Consider the following 13918-nt stretch of genomic DNA (forward strand, 5'->3'; position numbering starts at 1 on the left):
TGAAAAAATAATTAAACTGCAAGTAACTGCTGCACCTTTTCTTAGAACAATGTGAGTACATAATAGACCAACTTGCAGCCACGTAAACTAACTCATGTCTCACCTTTGGGAGATTCCAAGTAATTTTTAATAAGTAACCTTGACAATTACTCACGTATTTCTAGCATAACCTCAATCTTTTAGCATAAAACTACTCTCATTTTTCTCACACTTAATTTGGATGTCTTTAAGTTATAAGTCTAATTATTCTGCCACATCTTACATACACTCAACATCCTCTGACACACCATAGAGCAAGACATCCAAACCGATGACTTTGCCACATATTTTCTATGTTACAGGGACGGATTTTGTTCAAACATATTTGAAATTCATATACTCTTATAGCTTAACAGATAATGTAGTATTATGCTAAATTGATAGGTTAAGACTCTGTGGAAGGAATTCCACTACTAGTCCAAACGGTGAGCAAATGCAATTCCAGTTTGTCTACAAAAACAAATTAGTTTGATCTCATGAAATAAATCCTAGATTTTTGTTTACTTAGCTCATGGGTCTCCCATTGCATTAATTACTGTTTATTAAAGTCCAATAGAGTATATGATAAAGCACAGTGGGGGCTATATATTAAGTTAAGTGTGTCATTTAAATGCATTAACAACATTCTTTACTTGTTAAAGATTCCATGCATACATGGCGATCATTAGTGAGTGACAAGCCTCTAATGACAATTTAAAATGCACATCCCCTTTCTCACACTGTCTTGCTAGCTTGGTATTTAATCATCATGGTGTGGAGTAACTTTTATTTTCATTTAACACAAGGAGGTTGAATTAATATGACTGAAATTAATTAGTTAATTAGGGAACTATACCAACTTCCTTTGTTAAAAACAGGAGGCAGAGAATGATTCTCATTGCAAGAATTAAAAACAATAATGATGCTACTGTTTCCATATGTCTATCTAACCTTGGTTACTGAGCTGGCAAATGATAAACAGGCAAAAGATACAATGAGACAAGATGACTGCTCCCATGTTTAAAATATGCTGATCAAAACAATATGGTGTCTGAAGAACATACTGCTAAAAACTTAAATTAGGTTTGATGCTATCTTTTGAATTTTATTAAAATGCATATTTACTACACTGCAAACATACAGTAAGTTTGGTGTCAACTTCCAATATTAAGCTTTGTTTTCAATGAACTATACAAAATAGTCTTTTAAAGTATATATGTTGAGAACACTAGAAATCGTCATTAATAGTGAAAATGACTTATAAGCAAAAGTTAAAAATTTCCATACCATATTCTAAACCACTAATTCTTGTATAGAGACATGTACGGTTATAAATGTGATTTGATAATGAGTTACTACAATAAATCTAAATCGAACTAGAATACATTGTGTTAAAATAGTCAAACAATGAATAAAATACCAATACTTTGTTAAAACATCCTAAGTCCAGTGAGCTTTCGGTGAGCCATTGCTCCACCCATAAGTGCTTTAAATTAAAAAATATCCATCAAATACTGGTTCAAAACTTCCAGTTTTATAAACATAGCCAAATTCTGCCCAAATATCTGTATATTTATACTAGAAATACACAATATTTGTTTAAATTTACTGATTATTACCCGCTTACAAATCATTAGGCAATTTTATTTTAACATATCTTCATGATAACACTTCATATAGTAAATAACATTCTGATATTTAGTAGAATTGTGTCTTTCATAGTTTGCAATATGCAATATATTGATATGTTTTTATTTTCTCAGAATTGTAGAAAGCCAAATGACAGCATTTGTATTACATCGATTCCCTGTTAAATATCTGTATTTTGATCTTCAACAGCTTTTTATAATAAACGACCTATGCCACTCCAAATGCTTAAATTAAGTGTTAGTCTCCTTAGAAATGTATGCAGAAGTATTCATTTTAATATCAGTATAGTTACCGTTAGATATATTTGATCTGTGACTTTTGAGTCAAATGGTCTGATGAAAAACAAAGGAAGAACAAGCGTTAGTTCCACGTTTCAAGCGTACATATTACATCACATTCCTTTCTTTCCAATCTTATATTCTTCAAAGTGCAAAACATAAACGTTTAATTTGAAATTCCAAAGGAGCAGTACATGAAAATCGAATATGCAATGATTCATTGCCCATCTGCTGTTTCATGTCATACATGGAGACATACTCTCATGGACATATTATACGGGCAATACTGTTGCAGGAAGCCATTAGGAATCATTTATAACCATGGGAAGATGAATGTATTTAAGAGAACATAAATATAGGATATTGGATATGTACAAATTAAATTACTTTAGGCACATAACCATCCAGCCACTTTGGTCTAACTGTTATGGTTTTGCATTGCAAAACGCTGGAGATTCTTAAGTCCTTCTCAAACTAAATTTAAATACTTAATTGGATTAGCAGTTTTGTTAACACATTTATAACATGTTTTCCTTTCAAAATCAAGTAATTAAATGTACCTGGATTATAGCATTTAAAGGTGTTCTTTCACTATTTTTGGCTTGATTTCAGTACATTAAAAGTTTATTCTTAAAAAGATTTTCTTGCAGCAAACAACTTTTTTGCATCAGCAAATACTTTGATTTGACGTGTCTAAAAAGTATGAGAACATGCTTCCACCTGAATTCAAAGGCTATTCGGGTACTGCTGTATTTTTTAGTAATTTGAAGTCTGGTGATTTGGGAAGCAAAACACTGGGCTCTTTACACTGAGCGGTCGCTTTCTACATTTCAGACAAGGACTAAATCATTTTCACTCGTCCGTTTCTCTAATGGCAACAACAACAACTACAAAAAAAAATAAAAGAATAAATAAATAAGAGGAAATTAAAGAGACAGATATGTAAAGAGAAAGAAAATCATAACAGATTAAGGAAAGAAAATATTATGTAATAATCTAAATTGCTTGCCATAAATACAAATGAACAAGTAGAATACCATCAATGTGTAAGGCGAAAATCTTAGGTCACGGTTTCCATGTATGTGTGTACTACTCTATCTCCTAGTGTGATTTTTCCTGTTTGTGGTTAAGGAAAACATATATGGGAAACAGAAATGACATATGTAGGATATGCATGGTGACCCATTGTGCATGTATGAAGTTTGTTTCAGACATTGATGATAATATTTAAATGAAAATACCTATAAATAACCCAATAAGTGGCTTTTCTATCAGTATTCAAATTATGTGAAAGACTTACCTAAGATCACTGCAGCTGTTACATTAAAAGGAGAGAACATAAAAATACTATTCATATCTACCTGAAAGTGTATTTTCATTAGATTATGCAACATGTTTAAAAGTATAATCACAAAAAGGAAGCCTAACTTGCATCCAGATTTTAACTGGTGACTGAGGCAATGCATGCTGGTCTCCACGAATTTGATGAGGGGATATCTGCAGGGCTCCGGAAGTCAGTCACATACCACTGCATACCTAATTTGATAACTTATCGGGATAAAGATTAAACATCCAAAGCAAAATGTGCACATGTAAGCTTCTATTATGCCTGGTAATGTATTATTCGAAGCACATATAAGGAGAAAGATAATTTTTATGCATTCTTTGTAAAATGATTCTGGACAATATTTTTCCAACATAGCAAATGGGAGATGAATTTATTTTAATGTCTTAATTGAGAAACGTTAAAAGACTTTATAGCAACCTTCATTAACAATCCATATCATTTCAATTTTTTCTGTTTTAAAAAAATAATAGTATTCTTAAAAACCTCAGGTTGCATTATACAAAAAAAGAAGAAAGAATGAAAGAAAGAAAGAAAGAAAGAAAGGAAAAGAAAGAGAAAAAAGAAAAGAAAAAAAGAAAACAGAGGGAATTATCAAATGACATCACAGGAATTAGTGCTGGTTTTTAAAAACTGTTAATTGAAAATATATTAATGAATTTTCTTTGGAAATTAAATTGTTCAGTCATATGCCTTTATGTTGGTTATTTATTACTTTAAGATAAAAAATTGTTCTAAGGAGGGTTCTAAATGGCATCAGTATCTTATAATTTATAAACTACCATATTCGAGTGTCGAATAGTGTAAAAGCAATAGTCCCACTTTCAAAGGAAAAAAAGCCACATTCTGTAAAGGAATGTTATCAACGACGCCAATGTGAGATGCTGCTGTTTTTATTTGTTTCTAATCCTTGAATCTAAAACAGAGGAGGTAGATGAAGAATCTGAGATAAGATCTTATTTCCATGACAATATCGAGGCACTATTAAGCTTATCCTTTTTCTCCTTTGGGGAAAATACTTGGGAGAACCAACGTAGGGCACTCTCTACATTAGAGATATTTCACTTTTTTTTAATAATTCTCCAGGGAAATTGTGTCTACCATCTCAATCTGAATGGAAATAGTTACTGTCAATTTACTCATGGGTGAATGCTGCCTCTTTGTGGCAGAATGCCCTGGCAATTGTTCCTTAAACAGGAAGTTCATAAGCAGCCCTTGATATCGCCCACGTTCCAGGTGGGACCGTGCGGGGCAGAGAAACAGCCTTAGCAATGAAGTGCTGCTTGCTTTTTGAGTTCAGATTGAGTCAAACATTTCCTCTCGTTAAATGCTCATTTAAACTCACTGGAAAACCTTTTTCAGAAGTGCACAGCTTATCCCCACAAACATCTTAAAACATTTATGACAGCCATCTTCTTTAGATAAGGTATCCTCCTAAATTGATGAGCTATTTCATACAAGATTGAAAGACCTCAAGCTGCATACACAGCAAATAGAAAACTGTGTTAGAAGAATGAGAATTAACATATTACTTACCATGATCCATGCATGTACTAGAATCACACTCCAATGAGAAAACATACAATTAAAATATTATAAATAAACACATTTGGTGACATTCAGAAAAATATCATAATTTTGGGACCAACAAATGGGTAAATTTTATGTATATGTATGCATTGAAATTTTTATAATACAGGTAACTTATTCTTACTAGGACGAAAAGAGCTACTGGTTCCTAAATTGTTAGTAAGGGTGGTTCCACCATCTCAAGGAATCATTGCTTAAATCCCTCAAAGTTGACATAGTTATCAAGTGTTTATTCAGAAACTATTTAAAAAATTACATGTGCTGGGATACATATGAGACTGTAACAATAGTAGTTCTGTCTTACAGAGATCCTGTTTGTCATTAGCGTCTGCCCAGAGGGATAAAGACATCATACAGAGACTTGTACAGCCCATCATTTTGGTCTTCTGAAGTGCAAGTGCACGTGGATCTGTACAAATGCAACTGGGTTTGGTTACACAATCAAAAAATCGGCTACAATAGTAGTCAAATCAATACATCATTTTGGTTCACTAATGAAAATACTTTTCAAACTTCTCGGATACAACCAAAACCTTCTCCACATTTCTCAATCGAACAAACCAATTCACTGCCCCATCTTTTTTCTCTTTATGGAGTGGGATACAATCAGCTTCATGTTTTTTAGTTTTGTTTTTTTGTTAATTGCAGGTCCCATTGGATGGGTTTTATGTACTTTTAAAGACTTTTGCCATTAAGTGCTCCGCGTGTTTAAATATTTAATAGGCCTTTCCGATATCACTCTAGTTTTGGAAACGCAGCTCCTAATACAGTGCAAGAACGCCTCTGTGAAAATCATAGGCTAAATAGTGAAGGAAAGAGGAATGCTAAATGTGCATATAAAAATAGGTGCTACAATAAAATATTTGTATATTTCATCAATAAGTTATTTTGACTAATCAATTATGGATCATATAGCTCTGTAATTTTAATGATTTGTCCACATCTATAGTGAGCCTTTCTGGATCACAAGATATTTTTTTTTTTAATTCAAACGTCCAGAATGCATACAAACACATCCTTTAAAAACAAAGGAAAGGATTGAGGGGGGAAGGGGGGAGGGGTGGGAGAAGTGAGAGAGAACAAACTTCCTATTAACGTTGGGGTGTGCGAATCTCTCAACCCATGACAATGCTCTAAAGAGAAGAGAACTGTGAAAGAAGAGCCAAAGGATGAGGAGAATCTAAGCTGCTTCCACCCGCACCCTTCTTAGAGCTTCAGAGCTCTGCCAAAGGGACCACAACCTGTTCACAGCCACTCTTGATGCAAATCGCCCTCCAGAAAGCCCTTCTGTCTTCCCCCACAGACAAGAAGAGAAAGTGATGTGCCTACTTTACACAAATGTTTCCCGCGTGTAAAATTAAGAGGAAATTGCACACCCTTTCAGTTAGCTTCCACCGAAGCTGAGAATCCTGTGCCAAGGCACTTCGCCCTAAATGTGGAAAGGACACAATTAATCAAATGTGTTCACCGAGTGGAGTGTGTCTGCTTTGCTTGCTTGTTCGAAACGCAAAAGCTCCGATAGAGTTTCTTTGTTTTTAGAACTGACTAAATGTGGTCTGTTTTTCCAGCACTTCGAGGTAGTCCGGCTCAACATTGAGTTTTGCTTTTAACTCCAGGTACTCGTTCCGGTTCGGTTCTACAAAGACAGCACCCGGGGGGCTGTAGAGCACCGGTTCCCGCAGCCTGCTCTCCCCTGCACCAGGGTGCAAATACTGATGGGGGCGCCGCAGGTCATAGTTTGGGGAGAAAGTGTAAGCAGCCGGGCTGCATGGGAATTTAGGGTATTCCGGGAGGCTGCTGCCTGCGGGGGTAGTGGAGCAGTGTTTGTCTGGCTCTAGAATACCCCTGTAAAAGCGATCAGCGTCCTGCACTGGCGACAGTAGGTCCTCTCGGGGCTCGATGGTGCTGACGCTGTAGGCGGGGCTCCTCAAGTGGTGGCTTTCCCGCCTCTCCTCCTCCCCAGGCTGCAGCTGCAGCTGCGGAGGGGGCTGCTGCTGGGGCTGTTGCGGCGGCGGCGGCGGCTGCTGCTGCAGGTGGTGGTTGCTGCTGTAAGTGACCTTGAGCTCGTGCAGGTCTTTGTAATCCTCCACGGAATTGCCTTCTCGAGACCGGTAGATGGGGTTTTTGCACATGTGGCCCAGTGGGTGAGGGATGTATTCATACACGTGGCCCGCGGGAGTCTTCACTTTGGGCAGCGCAGACCCGCGATGGTGCACGTGTGCGTGTGGGTGGCCACCCCCGCCGCCGCCTCCACCCCCATAGACGCTGTACTGCATGTTGAAAGAGCTCACGTCGGAGTTGTTGGTACTGGTGTGGTCGCTCTGGTTCTTTTTCCTACGTTTCATGACCAGCACGAAAAGGCCTGCTGCCACAAAGACGGACATGATGAAAACCAGCAGCAGACTGAGAATCAACACAGATAAGGGCACTGAAGAAGCCCCCGTACCAGCACCTAAGCCTGCCGGAGTCCCAGTGCTATTTAACTTCACAGCCGGCGTCGCTGCGTTGGTCCGGGATGGTACCTGGATGGAAGAGGGCGTGGGCGTGGAAACCACCACATCAGAATAGTCTGGACATAGCAGCTCAGACTTGATGGAGCGCATGTAGGTCTCTGCGAATTTCTTGGGCGCCTTACAGATCACTTCGTCCACTAACACTCCCACTTTGAGCTGCTCAATCCACAGCTTCATGCCCACCACCTCACAGGTACAATCCCAAGGGTTGTCATGTAGATCTATTTGAATGAGGGAAGTCAGCTGATCCAAAACTCCACTCACTGGCAAGGAGGTGAAGCTGTTACTCCTCAGGTTTAGCCTGAGAAGTGTCAGGCCGGAGAAGACACCTGAAGGCATGGCCTGCAATTGGTTGTTATTCAAGAATAGCAGCTGGAGATTTGGGACTGGATCAAAAGTCCCAGACTGGATCTCACGGATGAGATTGTACTGGAGGAAGAGATACTGCAGGCTCTGCAGGCCATAGAATAACTCTGGGCTCAGCCTCTCAATCCTGTTGCCATTCAGATAGAGGCGTCTCAGGTTGCCTAGATCCCCAAAAGCCCGGTCCTGGATCATGGAGATGCGGTTGTTCCCCAAGTGTAGTAGGTCTAGCCCAGTGGCTTCCAGGAAGTCTGTTCTGCGCACAACAGTGATGTAGTTCTCTGTTAGGTACATTTTCTTGGGATTGTAGGGCTTGGGCTGCAGCTCTGCGATGCTCTCGATCTTGCGCTCTTGACAGTTGACATTGAGACCCAGATCAGAGATCTGCAGGTTGCAAGTACATGCCGTGGGACACTCCAAAGGCACCGGGGATTTGGTCTGGTAGGCTATGCTGGGGCCATAGTTACTGTAGCCCAAGTCTTTAGAGGGCTGCCTAGAGGTGGGGCGCACTCTGGGTTTGTTGGGCTGGCGGGTCCCCTTGGGAGGCTTCAGAGGGGGTTTGTAAACAGCAGAGGAAGAAGTGGCCACAGAGTTTACAGAAGCTGGGGTGGTATGTAGATACCCCGTGGTGCTTAAAGGAGTCTGTGGCCTCATCTCATAGTCAGAAATAAGTTTCCTTGGACAAAGTTCCTGCTTGGATACCTCATCCAAATCCCTGCCATGTAAACGGAAGGGGGTCTCACAGACCACATCGCCCACAAGGGCTGAGTAGGAGATGCTGTCCAACCAATCCTTGAGAGAAATTAGTTCACATGAGCAATTCCAGGGGTTTTCCTCCAGCTGTAATTCCACAACTTTATCCATGTGTTGCAACAGCCCCACATAGGGCAGAAGTTTTAGCCTGTTCCCCCGCAAGTCCAAGTGCGTTAAGGGCACAAAACGGAAAAGATTGTTGGGTAAACCTGACAAGAGGTTGTCATTGAGGATAAGCACCTGCAGCATATGCAGTTTCCCAAAAGCATTGGGTTCAATGACACTGATGTAATTGTAATCGACTTGCAGGTACTCTAAGTTCTCCAAGCCAAGAAAGGTATCGTCTCGCAGAAGTTCCAATTTATTATTGTTTAGATGCAGTCGCCTCAAACCCCGCAGCCCATGGAAAGCCCCGGTCTCAATGTCTTGGATAACATTGCTACCCAGATGTAAAATTGAAGCCCCAGTGTAATTAACAAACTCATTGGGATAGAGGCGGTTCAGAAGGTTTCCAGACAATAAGAGGTGATAGATGGGGAAACGGGGAGGGCTAATTTCAGAGAGACTGATGATCCCCCGGTTTTCACAGCTCACAGTTAAAATGCCGTCCTTTTCCTCACAAGGACATGCATTGTCACAGATTTCCCCATAATAATCGATGGTTTCTGCACAGGAGAGGACGAGAGATGTTACAGCAAATGCTAGGGTGTGCAGCATCCAGCTATGCATTTTTCTGTGAAGGTCCTGTTCCAAAGTTACTGGGGGGCAGCAAACGTGCATTTTACCTCCTGCAAGGGAGAGAGGAAAGAAGGAAATAACAGAATATCACACAAAAAAAAAAATTAAGAGGGTTACTCAGCAGGCCTCTTGTTCCCAATAGTTCTCTGAAATTCTGGAGGGCATAGATACATACACAGCACCGCTTCCCTTGCCCAAGTGGAATATTGATGTCCTTCAGACTTTACCAAAACTGGATATTCATTTTGGTTTAAAGTGTCGTGTTATTTTCTAATGAGCATGCCACCCAATTTTCTGCTATTTAGAAGTTAAAGGCTGATAAATTCCTGGGTTACTGTTCTCTGCCCTCTTCCTATCAAAACTAATCCATAAATATACATAAAATGCCTGTCAGTACAGTTTCATGGCTCCAGTTTAAGAAAAAAAAAAAAAAAAAAAAAGAACCCAGCATCATTTTTTTTTAAAGCAAGATTCTCCATCTATACCCCACCACCACCACTACCACCTTGCTTTCTATCAAAATCTCTTCCGGTAACAGTTTACTGTTAAGGTCTCCCAGTTTTGCAGACAGGCGTGGGGCCACAAGACTTTGGGCTATTTTAAACCACCCTAAGAAATTTAAGGATAGGAATGTAAAGAGTACTTTTCATAGGTAAAAGGATGCAAGATCATGCATCCAGAAGAGGCAAGAGAAGCTTTTAAATCTCCGATTGTCCTCCGATCGCTGAGAATGGAGGTGTGTGTGTGTGTGTGTGTGTGTGTGTGTGTGTGTGTGTGTGTGTGTGTGTGTGTCAGGGAAGTGGGGGGGTTCGCTTTGCTGGTGGACTTCACCACAGCTATTCAGCACATCAGACGCCCTAATTGTATGCACCATGCCACTTAGCAACGTTTCTTCCAGAGCGCTCTGCGACCACTTCTCTCCATTGATCATGCCAGCGACGCTACCAAACCACATCTTTAACCACTGTAATAGTTCCGCACGATGGATTACAAAGAACTCAGCAAAGGCATCTGCAATCTCGGAGCAACTCTGAACACTGTGAGTTGAAAGAGGATATTTCTACTGCCTACCCGGAAGCAGCTAAAAGTACATCACGGACCAGAGGCAGAGGCTCTATTACCCAGGGCTCCAAGTCAGTTTGCTTTGGCATGCGAAAGTAGCCCGTTTGAATTAGCAAGATTTGGAACAAACTAACACCTTGCCAATATCTCCATCATTGAAGTTGCTTATTTCATTTAAATGTCAATGGTCCCCCTCCCTTATTTTTTCTTCCTTGTAGAAAAGGAGGCTTGAATGATTAAGAGACAAAACCCAAGCAAGTGTCACAGGTCAGTGTTTTACTATCTGAGAATTATCTCCCCAAGAGACCACTTTGCCCCCTCCCCCTTCTTTATAGTCGCTGGAGGGATTCTTTTGACTTACTACTTTGGGTTGGCAAAAACACTCTTAAAGGATGTGCATAAAAGGGACTAATGTGCTAGTGTTGCTTTGGGGAGTGTAGATAGAATGGTGGGGTTCTGGGAACCGATGCTTTTTCTCTGATCAACCTTATTTCTGACTCCCTACCAAAACCTAATGAGAACCTCAAACCAGAAGTAAAGTCAGGAGGTTTCTGAAGCACAGGTTCAAGCTTGATCACCAAGTCGCACCAACCCGCCTGGTTCAGAGCGTCTGCATTCGCACGCACATGTGCAAGTGTGGTTACAAATCATTCACATTTGACTACCCAGACATATTGAGACCAATTGGAGCCACAGTACAGAAACCTCCCTATTAGATCAGACCTCCCCTCAGCACAGCAGAAGGCTTGGGCTTTAAACACCCTGGTATGAAAGCAAAACGTTTACCTTGAAATCTGGGTTCTCCGCTGGATCAAATGTGCACATCCATTCAGCTGGGTTGGATCCCCTCCCCCTCCCTCGCGGTGCTTCCCCGCCCCCATTCACCTCCTTCCCCATCTCAGAATCCATTGTAAATTGTGCCCAGCCAGTATTAAATTCGAACGTTTACAACTTTAATTCAGTTCTGGCTAGCCAGGTCGAACAACCTTTTCCAAACCTCCTGTCCATTCGCCCCCTCCCCCGTAGTCCCCAGCCATCAAAGGAGACAGGAGATTTGAGAAAATAAAGTTGAATGGTCTGGGAATGCTAACAGACTGACTGGGAAAAGCAGCGCCGATGTAAAATCGCGGGTGCCCCACACGTTCTCGGTTTATTTAAAAAAAAAATGAAAGAAAGAAAAGAAAAAAGAAAGAAGAAGAAAAAAAGGAGAAAAAGATAGAGGGCGGGGACGGGAGGGGGCTGTATCTGTTCGCTCGCAAAGAATTTCGAGCCTGGATCACCGCCTGCTGTATCCCTGCATTAAGCAGCATGGAGCCGCTCCGGCTGGAGCCCAAACCCAGGCCGGACCGGTGGCTCTGGGCACAGCTGCTGGAACCGCCGCTCCGGCAGAGGCAAGCGGAGTTCCAGGACGCGAGGCTCCCCCTCCCCCACCCCGCCCCAAAGCAAAGGAAGGGTAAAGGGAGGAAGAAGGGAGGGAAGAGATGGAAAGAAAGCCACTTCGCCATACCACACAGACACACACAGAAACCTCTTTTGCAAAGTAAACCGCGGACTTACCCCGTCTCACATCTCAGGGGCCCACTCATCATAGCTACCCTTTAGAAAAACACCTCTTTGGGGTGTGCACTGATTTTTTTTTTTTTTTTGGAAGCCCAGGCAGACACAGAAGGCTGCCAGCAGTGCAGGCTGAGCAGCCGGAGGAAAGCGGCACCCGGACGCCGCGCCGCTAGCCCCGGGCCGCCGCCGCGGTGGCGACCGCGGGTTCCGGGGCTCCCCAAAGGGCTCTCCCTGGCGCTCTCCGCGGTAGCCAGGGCGGGTAGTGGGGTGTGGGGTGTGGGGGAGGGGACGGCCGGCGACTCGCTGGAAAGGCAGCTCGCGGCTGAGGCTGGGAGCCGGAGCCGGCAGGGTGGGGAGGGCACAGTGGGGAGGGGAAGTGGGGAGACCGAGGAGGGGGACGCGGAGCAGGCTGCCCGGCCCCGCCGCCCGGTCAACGTGCTGGTCAGCCTGGGCGAGCGCTCGCACCCGCTCTCACTCACGCTCCCTCGCACCATCGCTCCCACGCGCGATTCCCAGATCTCAGGGCCCCCCTTGCGGTACCCCCTGACCCGGCCGGTACTTACTGTTCCCATCTGCACTGGGGGCAACTTTCTCCGACCCAGCGATGGCAGCCGCCCCCTCCAGCCGCCTCGGGCTCTTGGCACCCTCCGGCCTGGGATCGCGCGGGCCGCCCTCCCCTCCCCCCTAGCCTCTCCGGGTCGGCGTCTTCACCACATTCCCCCCTAGTCAGTGTCGCACGGCCCAGGACGAACCAGAGGGAGTGGGGCTCGAGGGTGTGCGTTCATCGCCCGCCTTCTTCTTGCAGCGCACACTGTACATGGTAGTGAGGGGGCGAGAGAAGGTGGTACTGGCCCCCGGGCTGCTTCGGCGGCGGTTCCTCCGCTGTGCTCCTCTCCCCCACACGCCACGACCACCGGAGCCTGGATGCCTCTGTCCCCAAGGCGAACCTGCAGTCGCGGCCCCTAATTAGTATTTGAAAGGCTCCCGCATCCTCTTGGCGGCTTCACCGCTCCCGGGGTTTGCAGCGGATTTTTGCTATCCCTCCCCAGATGCGGCGCACGATCCTCATTATTTGCAACTCTTTATCTCCGACATCCTTTGAGGGGTCCGAGGAGGTAGGAGCAGCGTTGCTCTACGCCTGTAGCATGTCCTGGCAGCTTGGGACGCTCTAAATAAAAAAGGAAAGAAACTCAGAAAAAGTCACGTCTTCTCTCATAGGATCTAAGAAGGCAGTCACATCTGCTGGGTAGCGGGTGCAGGGCCCCGTCCGCCGCACTTGTTTATTGTCGCGCCGCTGGTGCGAGCCAAGCTGCAGCAGACATGATGGGCCCGGGGCGAAGCAGGCGCCCAGTGGCCGGTAGATGGCAGCCGAGGGCGAAGGCGTCCCTGGGCTCTGGAGGCATAGCCAGAACCCCCTTAGATGTCACATTCGTGGAGACAGGAGTCTTGGACCATGTGCGCAATTGGAGCGTAGGAGTGTGCAGTCGTCTTCTTGGACAGGGAGGACTGGAAATAACCCTGACAGTGTCAGACTTGGTGGCGATCAGGGACAGATGACTCTTACCGGTAGCCGTTTGCCCAGATGCTTCTGCCCTTTGGAAGAGAGTCTGTGTGGCTGCCTGAGTTGTCTCCAGTAAAAGACCCTGGAGGGAGTGGCTCATCATAGCTATAAAGAGTGTGTTATTTTTACCTTTTTTTTTTTTTAAAGAATCACTTTTTCTAAGTATGTCGGAATGGTTGAACAGACAAAAAGTGAATACACCAAGCGAACTAGAAATCTGGAAAGAACCGAAATAAAGGCACTGTTGACACTTTTCTTCAAGAGTCACCTGCTGAACTGCTCATCACCTCTATAGTAAGTATGACTGGTTTCTACCAGGAAACCAGACAACTTCCTCTCCTGAAGGAGGTCTGTATAGTCATAGGATGTGTTTTACGTTTTAAGAATGTTAGGCCTGCAGTCTTCACAAGGAGCAAAGGAAAATGGTTTGGAGCTCTTGGTCCAGAGCAGGCTACTCATTTGCTTCATCCTGTCATAGATGGCCAGTTTT

General features: G+C 43.6%; 1 protein-coding gene across 4 annotated transcripts; it reads right to left on the reverse strand.

Moving 5' to 3' along the window:
• Positions 1 to 4376: 4376 nt before the first annotated feature.
• Slitrk5 (SLIT and NTRK like family member 5) lies at positions 4377 to 13029 on the reverse strand. 4 transcript variants are annotated; one of them, XM_032917707.1, is made up of 2 exons: positions 12620 to 13029; positions 4377 to 9298 (listed from the first exon to the last, which is right to left on the reverse strand). In XM_032917707.1, the coding sequence occupies exons 1-2, from the start codon at positions 12684 to 12686 to the stop codon at positions 6417 to 6419; spliced, it is 2949 nt and encodes a 982-aa protein (XP_032773598.1). In that variant the 5' UTR covers positions 12687 to 13029; the 3' UTR covers positions 4377 to 6416. The 4 variants fall into 4 exon arrangements, with proteins under 4 accessions (XP_032773598.1, XP_032773599.1, XP_032773600.1 ...); XM_032917708.1 differs by having other exon boundaries at positions 12431 to 13029; XM_032917709.1 differs by lacking the exon at positions 12620 to 13029 and adding an exon at positions 11868 to 12125.
• Positions 13030 to 13918: the final 889 nt, after the last annotated feature.

The sequence above is a fragment of the Rattus rattus genome, chromosome 12 (assembly GCF_011064425.1).
Source record: "Rattus rattus isolate New Zealand chromosome 12, Rrattus_CSIRO_v1, whole genome shotgun sequence".
In the NCBI taxonomy this organism is placed as follows: domain Eukaryota; kingdom Metazoa; phylum Chordata; class Mammalia; order Rodentia; family Muridae; genus Rattus; species Rattus rattus.